This window comes from Pantherophis guttatus, chromosome 3 (genome assembly GCF_059756535.1).
Source record: "Pantherophis guttatus breed Tessera chromosome 3, ASM5975653v1, whole genome shotgun sequence".
Lineage (NCBI taxonomy): Eukaryota > Metazoa > Chordata > Lepidosauria > Squamata > Colubridae > Pantherophis > Pantherophis guttatus.
In genome coordinates this window covers 165,411,476-165,426,412 of record NC_142065.1, presented here as the reverse complement: position 1 = coordinate 165,426,412, position 14,937 = coordinate 165,411,476, and the positions used below count along the sequence as shown (strand labels likewise).

The following is a 14,937-nucleotide window of genomic DNA, read 5'->3' as shown; positions in this document are numbered from 1 at the left end:
CTTTTCAATTATTCATTCATAATTGAAATACCACATATGAGTAAGCAGATTTTTTAAGGATAAGGACTCAAAACTTTAGAGGAAACATAGATAGAACTGCACTATTGATGGCTAATGTCAGGCAGAATATATTTTTAATCAACCTCACCATTTGTGCACTTTTATGTGCAATAGAAAGACTCATTAGGAATGTATTTATATGATTAAAATTAGCATTGAAGCCATTATAAAACTATAAAAAAAAATTACTCTTTATCTCAATCATTTTTTTGTCCCATTCACAAAACAGCAGTAAAGACACATACCTTCCACTGAATACAGGGACAACATACTCAATAATGGTGTTTTCTTTTTCATCTGACAATAAACTTTGTTTGGCTCTCTTTGCTTTAGGACTCAACTTAAGAGTATGATCTTCTGCCAGACCTCTGAAAGAAATGTCATGTTATTAGATTTTTAAAGACATCTTTCTTAATATTATCTACTGTAATGCAAGTTGAACATAATGGAAGTAGGATGTCAGGAGGTATTGATAGTCTTTAATTCAGCAATATATATTTTAGTCCTATGTCCAGGTTGTTTTTTCCAGGTAGCTATAAAACATGAAAATAATCTTGAGCTCAGAAATATCTCATGGAATTCAGTGTTCTTCTTTATTTTATTTTATTTTTATATTTCTTTTATAGTATATGAGCGTCAAAATTCCTGATAACTAGATTACAGTTTTGCTTTGTTTTTGCTCTCGTTTACAAGTCTGGACTTTTGTAGCTCAGATTTTATCAGGGGTGAAATGCAGCAGGTTCTGACAGGTTCTGGAGAACCAGTAGTGGAAATTTTGAGTAGTTCGGAGAACCGGCAAATACCACCTCTGGCTGGCCCCAGAGGGGGGGGGATGGGAATTTTGCAGTATCCTTCCCCTGGAGTGGGGTGGGAATGGAGATTTTGCAATAGCCTTCCCAAGCCATGTCCACAGAAACGGTAGGGAAAAATTTTAGATTTCACTCCTGGATTTTATGCAACTACTATATTAACACTGTATGGAGTGTTCTGTCCATCCTACTTACTGAATTCACTGTTATTCATTTTTTACCCACATTTCTATATGCCACCTATTTTTTGTGCCTTTCTCTGACACATAATTTATTGATGTATTCAAAAGCACTAAGACATTTCTTGTAGCAATCAAATGTGAATTCTTGCCTCAAGCTGATACTAATAAATGAGAAGCAAACTACATAAATGCCTAATTTGGGAGGCATATAGTAAAACAGAAAAGGGAGTGTGCAAGCAATTTATTCTATTTCTTTTTTTCCATGGAGTTGGGCAGGGAAGTGTTGTTTCTAGTGCAGGACTTGTGTGAAGACTTGGAGGAAGGTAATGGTTAAATGATATTCCTTGCAACCTAGTCTCAACATTTTAGGATCAGTAGAAGTGAAGACTATCATAGATTATACTGTTCTTAAAATAAAACCAGTGATATTGTAGATAGGATCAGCTTATATGGGCCCCAGGACATCTTCTGCCAATACATTTTTTTTTTATTTTTATAATGATTCAGAAGGAGGGGTAGCATTGTACCTCCTAATTTTGATGCCCTGCACCAGTGTTTTCTCAGCATAAAACCAGGTCTGAGCATAGATGTGTCTTGAATTATTTCTTAAGAGACACTCAAAATAAACTTACAAGAAAAAAATATGTAAAAATATATAAAACACAAATAATTTGCATGAGTAAATTCTAGGTGCCATTTCTGTACCAAAGCACAGTTTGGTACACAGTTTGGCATCATTGGGGAGAAATGATGGCCAAGCATAGATCTTCTGCCCTCTTTTTAAAAGTTTATTAATGGTTTGATAGATACTTGGTATACACTGTAATAAGCAATGCTTATAATATATTCATATTAAAGTATCTAGGGACATGATTCCAATTCTTTATATTATATTGCAATACTTCCCTTTCATTAAAGCATCACAGATGGAATGCCCACTCTACAGATAATCTACATAGTTTAATTTGCAATACTGATGTGGAAATACTCAAAGCAGAGCTGTGGTGGGGCAGTTAGAATGCAGTACTGCAGGCTAACTCACTGCTCACTCCAGGAGTTCAATTCTGAGGTGCTAAAGATTGACTCAGCCTTCCATTCTTCTGAGATCGGTAAAATGAGGACCTAGATTGTTGGAGGCAATATGCAGACTCCGTAACTGCTTAGAGAGGGCTGTAAAGCACTAAGTGCTAGTGCCAGTGCTAAAAGAAGTATAGAGTCTTAAAAATACAAAGCTAATTTTTTAATGAATTAATTATTTTGCACTACAGAGGTAAAATCATAAATGCACAGTATACTGATAAATTGGATGTAACCAAGTTATTTATAATGTTCTTTAATTTCCACTGTTTCTGAAGACAAAAAATTAAAGTATACCACTGACTCAAGCTTGCATTTGTTTGTAGTGAAAACCATCCATTGTTCATATTTATATTTTAGTTCCCAATCTGTCTCTACCCAAGCTTCTGTTGGGTAATTACAATCACTGTAATATTTTTTTTAAAAATTTGATTTATATGCCGCCCTTCTCCGGAGACTCAGGGCGGCTTACCATGCATTAAGCAATAGCCTTCATACTTTTGTATATTTTTACAAAGTCAGCTTATTGCTCCCACAAACTGGGCCCTCAATTTACCTACCTTAGAAAGGATGGAAGGCTGAGTCAACCTTGAGCCTGGCAAGATTTGAACTTACTAATTGCAGACAGCTGGAGTTAAATTACAATGCATTAGTCTGCTGAGCTATCCATTTTTATAGTTCTAATTATAAAGGAAATTATACTTTCCACAGGTAAATAGAGAAAATTACTGAAATATATTTACCAAGAAGTCCTAATTTTTCAAGGATGCCCTAGTTAAATGTAATGTTACATCTTCATCACTGTATGCAGTCTAACCAACATTTCTTCAGAGGAGAAGCATGAAAGTGAAACTATTTTAAAGCTGTTTAAAAAAATGTTTTTTCCAGACAAAGAAAAAATGGTACCACTCTTGTCAATCCCTGAAAATCAGGTATTTACTTGAAAGAACTATGTTTGGGCTGGAAAAATACATCTATGAAAGCTATACAAAGGTTATAAAACAGTTCTCCTTGAAATGAGAGAACAATGAAACATACTTCCACGGGGAAATATTATTTTAAAGAACCTTAGTTGCACATCCTTAGCTGATGAATAAGTGTTTGAAATCTGCTTTTGAAAATTGAGAAACAATAGGTTTTTCATCCGTAATAATCGAGATATAAGGTATTATTATTTTCATAAATTTCCTGATAAGTAGCCCTATCCATCTTCAGCAGTAAAACAGGAGACAAATAGGTCCTTAAGCCCTATTCAATTTATCACAATATAACAAATGTTTATGTTTTTCATTAGTTTATAACATAATTTTTCAAAAATTATGGATCCACTGTGATTTGGGGAAGGAGATTTTTACATGTATCTTATGTATTATATTTTAATTGAGATTCCTAACTTACAGTTAATCTTACTAAGAAATAGAAAGTCCCATTGATTTTAATAGTGAGCAAAGAATTGTCTTCCAGCTAACCATAATCTTTCTAGGATTGGGAAATCGCTGGGACTGTAAACATTCTAAGGAAAGGAATAGTATACTATATCTGGATAAGCCAAATATATATATATATTTTAAGAAGTGGGATGGAGAGGATCCTGTTACTCCTAAAAGTTAGCTCAGAAGTCTGGAAAGGCACTTAGAGCTATTATCATTGGACATTTAATTTAATTAATGTATTATTATTTGATTGCACTTTAACAAGGCAAATAAGGCTTTTGAAGTCTAAGCACACTTAGTCCTCTTTATGTAGCTTATCCTGAGGGTTATTTTCCTCTTTGTGCTGAGCCTCTTTCTATTAAATATATATTTGGCAAAATTTGTTATTTTAGGAGATATTTTGGAGGGGAAACAGCCTCCACGCCAGAGCAGAAATTTTGAGTAGTTCAGAGAACCGGTAGTAAAAATTCTGACTGGCCCCGCCCCATCTATTCTCTGCCTCCTGAGTCTCAGCTGATCAGGAGGAAATGGGGATTTTACAGTAACCTTCCCCTGGATTGGGGAGGGAATGGAGATTTTACAGTATCCTTCCCCTGGAGTGGGGTGGGAATGGAGATTTTACAATATCCTTCCCATGCCACGCCCACCAAGCCACACCCACCAAGCCATGCCATGCCCACCAAGCCACACCCACAAAACCAGTAGTAAAAATTTTTGAAACCCGCCACTGCTTAACGCCAACCTGTCTTGCACTAAACTTCTTGGAGATCATCTTTTGGGACCCTTTTCCATGACAGCTACTTTTGGACAAGCCAGAAAGCAATGGCAGCACACTTGTAATACTAACAGATGACTTACTCCTACAAGATAAGCCTTCAAATGGGGCCACAGGCCTCTAAATGTTAAAAGCCATTGCTTTACTCATCAGCTACTCACCACATTATAAAATCTATCAAGTCAAGCAATTTAAAACATTCACCATGAGGCAGCTGAAGAACGTAAACTGCTTCTAAGCCTTCAGGACAAACTAATTAGGAATCAAATGTCTAAATTCCCCCCACACCTCTTTCTCTACATCTCAGCTGATGACTAAGACATAGTTCAAGATGTGCCAAAAGGAACTTTTTCAAGTTACATTCAGTCTGCTAAACTGGGCTTTCCCCTCTGGCCAAAGTACAGAAATATTGTAATATTTGGCCATATGATCAAGAAATTACTAACAACCAAAAACTAACACTTTTTAAATTAATTTTTATATTACAGAAGAAAAGAAACAGTTCTAAAAGATGATAAAAAAGTTTAGAAATAAAAGACAGTAAGACCGAATTATAATTGTTGGACTTCAAGTAAGGAATTTATCTTCTTATCCTTCTCACTGGCAGCCCTGAAGATGCTCCAAAATGGCTTCAGGGTTGAAAGGGAATCCTGACACTCACTACATAATCTTGCTATTAAATAATCCAGTTGATGTTTGGACATCTACCATTAAAACTGTTTTCTGAAGCTGAAATAATACAGTCAGTAAAATAATGAATGTAATGATATGTTTAGCAGTACCAATAATCTATTATACAGGTTGATACTGGGCTCGCCCATAAGCCTAAATCCATCTAATAAATTAACCACTTCAGAAAAAAACATCATTTTCTTTTGAATCTGCTGAGAAATTGCACTGAATTTCCTTACTGTATTGGATTTCAACATGAAATTATCAGAATAAAGTATGAACTTAAGTAATGGTAAAAAATAATTTGTCTTTCTTTATCTTCGAATAAGACTACTGTAGTCACTGACAGCTGATATAATTCAAACACTATAATTCAAACAGTAATTAAGTTAAATGGGTTCTTTTTATTTATGTTTATTTGGCAACACCAATAGATGAATTAACTTTAATTCTTTGACTATAGCATTATAGAATAAATATGTTAAATCTTACGAATTCAAAGCCAAAATATGCATAACATAACAAGTATATGCAACATTCCTGTAATACTTTTCTCCTCCAGAAAACCAGCAGTGGAATTAGGAGCTAGAACACAGCAGAAGCACTAAGTAGAAAATTTCCCCTCCAGCTATTTTATTTATAATCAAATAATTGATTAAATTACTTTTCCACCCAGAGGAAGATGTATAACCTTTCTTTCCATAGACAGAAAAGCAGCTGTGCTGAATGCTCTGAATGAGGGGGAAATGGCTAAGAAGATTTTGAGTAATGTTTCTCCATTTCCTCAGTCAAACCCACAAACTACATAACTGGTTAAAGTGCTTCCGTGTTTCCCCGAAAATAAGAGAGTCTTATTTTCTTTTGAACCCCGAAATAAGGGCTTGGCCTTATTATTGGGGGATCTTATTATTTTGGCGGTGCAGGAGGCCTGGGCGGCCTGCGCACTCATAGTCGGGAGTCCGGCAGAGAGAGGCTTCCTTTGCGCACCGCTATCAAGCCCCTCCCCTCCCACGGGGTGTGTGTGTAGAACGCGAGTGCCGCAAAAGCACCAAGCTGCGTGACTGCCTGTCTCCACCCCCCGCTTGCGCACCTCACAGGCCTCACCATGTCGATGTGGGCAAAGCCAGTGAGCACCAGGTCCTTGAGCTCATAGCCAATGCCGCCAGTGCCCACCACCAGCACCCCCGTGGAAGCCACGGCCTGGGCCAGCTCCACCTGCAGGGTCCAGCTCCAGCCATCACCCTAGAGCAGGAAGCACACTCCCAGAGTCACCGCTGCCCTGGCTGGGGTTTGGAAGCTGCAGAGGCAGAGTTTGAGCGAGAGAAAGAAAGACTTCTGCTTTCCTTGCATGCAGCCAAAAGCAGCAGAAGCAGCAGAAGTCTTTCTTTCTCTCTCCCAAACTCTGTCTCTGCGGCTTCCAAACCCCAGCCAGGGAAGTGGCTGCTCTGGGAGTGTGCTTCCTACTCTATCGTGATGGTGGCATGAGGCCTCCCCTTCCCTCCTGCTCCTCTTTGCTCCAATTGCCCAAGTGCTGACTGACTGGAGCGTTCACCGATGAGCCCACAGGTCCAGTTTACTCTTTCCAGGCACCTGGCAGCGAGATGCCAGACAGTCGTGCTGAGGGCAGTGCCGACAGACACATATCAGCCGGCCCAGCCATGGCCAAAGCTCCTTGCCCATGGCTGAGCTTGGCTGCCGGTGGCCGTCCTGTGAAGGAAGCCCCAGGGTGGCGATGCTTGTGCTGGGGCTGCTGTGGTGGGCGCTTGGTAGTGCAGGCTATGTAGATGTGGTGCCTGGGTGTGGGAGCGAGAGCGGGCGGGCTGCCACCATGGTGCAGGAGCAGGCTCTCGAGTTCTATGGTCGGTACCACGGGCGGCGAAAGGGGAGGGGGTGCAGGAGTTTGCAGGGATATGGCTGCCTTGGGAGGGTTGGGGGGGTGAGGGACCTGTGTGTGCGTGTGTGTGTGAGGGGGGGGCTTATTTTGGGGAGAGGCCGAATATTTAGGCCCACCCCAAAAATCAGGCTTGGCCTTATTTTCGGGACATGTCCTATTTTCGGGGAAACACGGTATCAACAGATTGGTTTCTGATTCTGATAATATGACATCTGTTGTAGTGTACAACATAGCACATAAATCGGTTTACAAGCCAAATATACAAAAACATTTTGTAAAACGGTAATCTGAGAAAGCTGGCTGTCTCAAAAAAATATTTATGATCACAAAATTTGATACCCAGGAAATGAAAATGGATGGGAAGTTACCATACTACATAAAATTGTATTTTACTCTACCCGAGACTGTATGTGTCGTATCCAAGACGATATGCTTCAGCTTTCTTATTCAACAATTCAGATCCATGATGATATGCTTCAGCTTTCTTACTGACCAACTCAGATCCTAGACTGTAAGCTGAAGATCGTTTACTGTGAGCTGCAGATTTGTGGGCATGAGCTTCTATTAATTCTTGGCTGGCTTCTGTAGACTTTTGGTCAGAAAAAGCTGATTCCTGACGGTAGGCTGATGCACCTCTGTGACTGTAGGCAGTAGAGCCATGTGTATAAATGGCAGATTTGCGCTTTTCTTCTTTCTGATATTGACTTAGTGTGGATTCTAGTTCTTTGTGACGATAAGCTCGGTCGAAATGCTGATGGTGCCTCTGATAGAATGGTAAAGACATTTTGGATTTCTCCTAATCCAATTCACACTTTGGATAAACTGAAAAAAGGTAACTAGTTAGTCATTATACTCAACTCATACAATATGTTTTATGTTTTTGTAAAAATAGAAAAACCATCAAATGAGTATTTCTCCATGAATTTATCAAAAAAAATAAAAATCTGCCACCAAGATATAACATAAAAAACACTAACAATATTATACAATATCAAATTTTAGGAACAAAATATTCACAGGGATATAAATCAAACTTAGAATGTGCACAAATAATGTTTTAAGAATTCCAGTTACAAGAAAAATACTTTTTACATCATATTTATGACTACTGGCATATTTTTAAAAAAATGCAGATTCTGAAATCTGAATGTGTTTCTGTGAGAAAAACTGAATGGATACTGGTTAAAAATAAAACCAAATATCCATTTAATGTAATGTAAAATCCTATTAAATCCTATTAAATTCTACTAAATCAAAGCATAACATAAAAAAGCAGCTCCCATAAAAATAAGTTTTTCAGTTAATAGCTCTTGCACAGCAAAGAAGCAGAGGATGGGAATCTGTAATTGTTCTAAATCCTAATATAGGGAGAGTTTACATTTTAAAATATTCAACATTCTAAGTATGATTTTATTTATTATTTTTGTACCTGTTGGTTCTCTTTTATGAGTATTAATCCAGAATGGAAACTAATAGTCTTTTCTTATTCATTGGCGTCTGGAGCTAAAGAGTTACACAATTATAATTTTGTTCAAGAGTCACGTATAAAATATCATCCCATACATTTTTAAACCTCTTGACCTTCATTTTCTCAGTCTTTCCTGCTTGTGGGCCATTGCTTAAAAACACTATTCACTCTACACGTTGCCATCAGTTTTACAATATATAACAGGCTTGTGAGAAAGAATTTCAAAATATCTTTGTGCAATTTAATAGACATTAAGTTAATTTTGCATATATGGCAAAAAAACAACAATAACCCCAAATACTGATAATCTAATTCTTTAAACAATAGAAACTATCCAAGGAACAGCTTCTCTGATTATAAACCTATCCAGTTGGAAGAAGGCCTTATGAAGATGCTCTGCTGTTCTTTCTGGGGTGGCAATATGGGTCCTTTTCTTATATTAATCCTGGTTTGTGAAACATACATTTTTGGGAGTTTCTTTACCCTACTGTCTTTAATTTTTTAGGGAAAATGTTGAGATATCTCTTTCACCAGTCTTTTATGTATTAGATGAATTTATTATCTATGTTGTTAACTTTAGTTTAGTAAAATTATTTTTTTTTAAAAAAAGAGTGATTTTTTTCAATAAAGAAACAACTACTGGTTGACATAGTTACATTCACCAGAACATAGGTAGAAAATATCAGTGCTAACAAGATATTATAAAACATCTTATATTTGAATGGATGAAAGTAAAATGCATTTGAAAAGTACACTGAAATCTCTGTGCAAAAGAATATTAGCACTTCGATAATCTGAAAAAAAAACACACAAAATAAGTTCTCATCACACAAATCCAAGCGTAGAGGATACTTGTTGCTCAGCTAATCTTTTTATTTTAGCCATTGCATCAAATATGAAAAATATTTGAAAGATTTTAATAGATAAGTTAGTAAAATACTAAGATTTTCTATTATTTAGCTTTAAGATTCCTTTGGTCAGTTACCACAATTACCAGAAATTTCCCAGGCTACTGCTGAACTCATAATAATTGCGCAAAGGTAACAATTATCTATGCAAGAATGAGAAATGAAGGAAAAAGTGGCATTTTGTCCACAATTTAACATACAAAGCAAATACTTTTCAGCAATATTTATGTAAACTTACCAGAAGCCAGGTTCAGTATTTCAATTTTGTATGTGGATGAATGAGAGGAAGAGAGAAATCCAATTAAATATCAGTCTAGCAAAGTGGAAGACAGGACCTGTGTTGAGGATGGACTCCTAAGTCCAGAACAAAAATAATGCCAGCAGTCACTGGAATGTGAAAGCAACACTCGCAACCTTTTAAGGCTGCGAAGGCTGTTAAAAATAGCAATAGCAAAGAGGGAGCTAGGACGCTCACAATCTTTCTGCAAATATATGATGACAGCAGCTTTAAGCTACAACTTTTCTGTCTCCAAATCATAACTAAATCCTTTCTGACAGCTTAGAAATGATGTAAATATGGTTGTGCTACTTTTTAAAAATAAATGAATAAATCTGATTTAGAAATGTGGTGGCACTAATACCATCCCTTGAGAATAGAATTCGATTTAAGCTAAATCAATTGGTGACAAATATGTCCATCGCCTTTCCCATGCAATGTTGGGAAACTGTGTTTTCACAAAGTTGCGGGGTTCCTAGTTGTCTCAGAGAGCAAAACCAATTAACTCTGAAGTTAAATCGATTTGACATGTGCACAAGGGAAGCTGCTGTGATCATTGTTTTTGCAGTGCTTCCTCAAGTTGACAGAGTGGGTTCCCTCCTCCCTTCCTTGCCGAAACCAAGATGTGCTTTGGTTTCCCCAATTCCTGCCAGCCAAACAGATGAGCAGCTCTAACAGTCATCTTGGGTTTTTGTTTTTTTTTCCCTTTTCCCATCACTTTTTCTTTCTCCATCCCTTACTGTATACAGCTAAGCCTGCACAGAGAAGAGCAGGGATGGAAGTGGAGAATTGGCTGCCTCCTGGTTTTGGCATTCTACTATTAGTTGGTTGGAGGAAAAGTTGGTCAGCACAAGAAGGAGAACAAAAGGACCACTGCTTGGTATTATGCAGTAGGGCAGAAATGGTAACTTCAGTGATGGGGCAAAGGCAGTGGCTTACAGAACAGGGCTAAAACAAAGCCCTTCCTAGCATTTTAAATTTTTTTTTTCAGTTTGAAAGCTGAGATTCACAGTATCTATTAAGATAAGGTTCCAAATTAAGAACATAGGGTCAAACTTATTTAGGAATAAAAACAAATTGTTGTTGTTAGTTGCGATGTCGTGTCCGACCCATCACGACCCCATGCACAACGTTCCTCCAAGCCTTCCTGTCCTCTACCATCCTCTGGAATTCATTTAAGCTCACGCCTACTGCTTCAGTGACTCCATCCAGCCACCTCGTTCTCTGTCATCCCCTTCTTCTTTTGCCCTCAATCTTTCCCAGCATTAGGTTCTTCTCCAATGAGTCCTTCCTTCAACAAATTAGGAGCCTTAAATCAAAGGTTGGCCAGTTTATTTGTAATTAAGCAAATTTCAGCTCTGACACATCCTCTGAAAGACAGATACATTGAAGTAGTATTGTAATTGTGATCATCATCATCATTACTGAGTTTAACTATCTGATTAAATATGTCAGGGCACTATGCTGCAGTGATAACTACAGGTGGTCCTCAACTTATGACCACAACTGAGTCCAAAACTTAGGTTGCTGAGAAATTTGTTAAGTGAGTTTTGCCCCTATTCTGTGACCTTTCTTGTCACATTTGTTAAGTGAACCATTGCAGTTGTCAAGTTAGAAACATGGTTGTTAAGTGAATCTGGCTTTCCCATGAACTTTGCTCATCAGAAGGTCGCAAAAGGGGATCACATGACACCGGGACACTGCGAGTGTCATAAATATGAGTCAGTTATCAAGCATGAATTTTGGTCACATGACCGTGGGGATGCTGCAACAGACATAAGTGTGAAAAAATGTTATAAGTTGCTTTTTTCAGTGCTGTTGCAACTTTGGGTGGTCACAAATAAATTGTTGTAAGTTGAGGACTGCCTTATTTCAGTGGCTGGTCTAGCTAGTGTGTCCTGCTTTTTTCTCCATGATTTTTTTCTCCATGATTTTGCGGTTGATCCAACACTGTCTCATTAAATCAAAGAACTGCCCTAATCCTAGAAGATCGTGTTTCATTCAACCCTTACATCTCCAAGTAGGCGTTCTTTCAGTTTCTGCTCACTTGGCAAAGCATAATCTTCTTCCTTTCCCACCTCCTGCCCCCATAACTGCAAAGCTTCCCTTCTTTTTTTTTTTTAGGCCCCTTTATATTTTAACATTGCTACTTTATTTATGGGAAGCTGAACTATCAGTTTCCATGGATCTACAGAGGAATTTGAGAAAACAAAGAACAGTTTGTTCTGCTATTGCTCTGATTATTGTAGCATAAGATCAACAATGCTACATTGAGGGAAAAAGAGAAAAAGTTTGCCTTAATGTTAATATGGGAAAGAGATGAGAAAGCAAAGAAAAGCACAGGGACCAATGAAGAAATAAACATTCCTAAAAAGGAACCACTGGGAGATCATTGCTTGCCTTTCCTGCATGGATAGAAAAGATGGAAAGGACAAGATTCTTTCCATACCGCATCCATCCATTTTCCATAGCACTCACTGTTCAAAACACCCAACCATACTCAGTAGCTCCCAGCTGCAGCACCCATACTACAGAGCAGCTCCCCACAGCTCCTGCTTACCTCTCCATAGCACCTGCACACATGTACACGTGTGTCTTACTGGTCTGGTTGCCTGGGATTTCACCTCTACCCACATTGCAGTCACATGAGGTTCTCACTTAATGACCCACACTGTCCTGGGATTATGATGGCAACCAGGAGTGCTATCACTAAGTGATGCAATCACGTGATATTACACTTTTATGACATCACTTAGTGACAATGAAAATTCCAGTCCCAAATGTCATTGTAATTCAAGGATTACTTGTAGTTAACCTGTCATGTCATCTTTATTTCCATACAGTATACTTTCCATCTCTTTGTGTTTCTATTTATATAGATGACTTCAGTTTAATGAAGTTTCTCTCTGATAAATACTGTAATGTCTATTGTAATCTACAAATGAATATTTAAAACTGGAGTCCAGCATCCTTGAAATTTAATTAAATCATATTTAGTACTTCCTCTGTAATGGCAAAATACATACAGTAATCTCAGTATGAAATATTTGGGAAGGCCTTAAAAATTTGTACTAACTTGCAGTAGGAACGTTTCTAAAATATAGCATTTCAAACTATTGAATACATATTTTTTATATTTAGTAAAGACAAACATTTTGATCCAGGAAGGAGACTGTTGAGATTCATTAACAAAAAAATAATACATCATTAGTTAAATATTTACATGTGTGGTATTCAATCAACCTTCTCTCTGACTAAGAATTGTATTTGGGGAATATTACTGGTACTTGTTAATGCTGCCATTAACTACAAGAGTTTTACATGTTCCAGTATGTTTTTTATTTTCAAAGGGCAGAATCCTATCTACATTTAACTTGAAAATAATTTTATGTAAAGACATGAGGAATTTGCCTTCTAGGTTAATGTACATAAAATAGTAGGGAACTGGTCTTATTTTTAAAATTAATTTTTAAAAATCCCCTAATTTTCTTTCAAATAATAAACAAAATAACTTCAAATATACCTTTTAAAATGGTATTTTGCTCCCCAAAATTACTTAAAATGATTGTCAACTGCTTCTTGTTGCCTGTCTTTTAAAATCATAGTACTGGGATGACAGACTATCCAATGGAATCATGAAGTCAATATGCTTGCCAACATGTAATTTATCTACACAGTAAAATTATGTTAATCATACACTTCAGAAAAATGCTCATATCAAATTAGGTAATGATTTCATAGTCAAAGAAAACAATTGAGATAGCCACACTATCTCTGGATTTAAAGTTACTGCTGATTTGATGGGTTAGTTTGGTGTGCTGGAATTTTGAGAGCAGACTGAGTATTCTTACAAAATAACTACTATGGAAGAAGAGGGCTTTGTTGCATCAACATTGAATAATTGAATAAAGTCACATATTTAAGGCCTTATAAAAGACTAGTAGGGTCAAGGCCACCCTGATCTCGCCAGGATGATGCTTCAAAGGGCAAGACAAAAAGGGTTCTCTTCCTAGTCCATGACAGATGGCATTCCCTTGTGGATGGACTTGAAATGTCTCTCCTGCCAGAACTAATGGGAGATCTAACTGGGTAGAGACGATTCCTCAAATGAATGTGGAGGAACTTGACTGAGGAATGGTGGAAACGCTTAGGGAAAGATTCCCCTTTATCATGTGAAATGGGAAGCAGATCTTCAAGGGAAAGGAATACAATATTATAACGATATATTTAAGCTAGGAAAACCACTTAATGGTTATAAAGGTAAAGGTTTCCCCTTGCCCAGTCATGTTTGCCTCTAAGGGGTGATACTCATCTCTGTTTCTTAGACAAGGAGTCAGCACTGTCTGAAGACACTTCCTTAGTCATGTGGCCAGCAAAAATGTGGTCTGGTTAAGATCTTTGTTTATAATAACTATTGTATCTAAAGTTAACTGTCATTGTGGAAATTCAATTAATATGGGTGCTTTGATTAGCAAGATAGACAAAACTTGAATCTGTCCCATGTTTACAGGCCTCATAGCTTTTATGAGAGATTCTTTTAAGACCACGTCTATTATTTTATTAACACTATTTTCTCATTGCTGTTTTCCTTCATGTGAATGCCTGTTTAAAAAGTTTTTTTTCTTTTTCTGATTTTTTATTAAATTGCATTTGAATTATAAAGTATACTTTTGTTTCAACACCCAAAGGAGAGACTTGTTTTCCTTAGCTAGTGAACTTCAAAGTTGAAAGGCTGAGAAATTATCACTATATAATTTATTCCATTTGCAGCATCTTTCCCCCTTTGTACTGGCAAGTCAGGCCATTATCATATTGATGTCACACACTTTGACTGGGGGTAACAGAATTCTCCAAGAATATAGGCAGATTGATTGATTGATTTCCCACCTTTATCATTTTTTACAAACAAGACAAGTGAACACATCCAACACATCTTCCTCCTATTTTGGTTTGAGATGTTTTTCATTTTACAAGCTCAGTCTTGCCAGTATAATAAGAAATGGGTGGAGGAAATGGGTAGATTATGAGTTGAATAAATGCCAAATTAGGATTTATTATATAATTTTATAGCTGAATGTTGCTTTGAAATGTATAGTATAGGGGGGATATAATAATAATGTTAGAAAGAAATGGTTAGCATATGGGGGTGGTGTAAAAGGATGGTAAAGTATTATATAATCTGATATCAATTTGGATTTTATTTTGGAGAAGCCATGGGGAGAGGGGAGGGGGGTTAGGGAGGAGGGGGGAAAAAGGGGGAAAAATCTGTATTTGAAAAACTTTTTCAATTAAAAAAAAAGAAATGGAAAGAGGAAATTCAGAGCCTAGTGTAAGAATGAAATCCTAAGAGGAAAAATTCTGGAGATATAAATGAAATTATAT

General features: G+C 37.1%; 1 protein-coding gene across 7 annotated transcripts in view; it reads right to left on the bottom strand.

The window, feature by feature from the left end:
- The window catches only part of MYOM1 (myomesin 1), a 79,164-nt gene extending 66,891 nt beyond the window's left edge, over window positions 1-12,273 (bottom strand). For 4 of the 7 annotated variants that reach the window (XM_034429533.3, XM_034429537.3, XM_034429535.3 and 1 more), the window contains exons 1-3: window positions 9,517-9,712; window positions 7,301-7,724; window positions 306-428 (exon numbers count right to left, since the gene is read on the bottom strand). In XM_034429533.3, coding sequence (XP_034285424.1) covers window positions 306-428; window positions 7,301-7,686 — 509 coding nt within the window. In that variant the 5' untranslated portion in view covers window positions 7,687-7,724; window positions 9,517-9,712. Of the gene's footprint in view, window positions 1-305; window positions 429-7,300; window positions 7,725-9,516; window positions 9,713-12,115 lie in introns of those variants that run through there. The other 3 variants (XM_034429534.3, XM_087890482.1, XM_087890483.1) reach the window with 1 other exon arrangement.
- Between the last annotated feature and the right edge of the window lie 2,664 nt (window positions 12,274-14,937).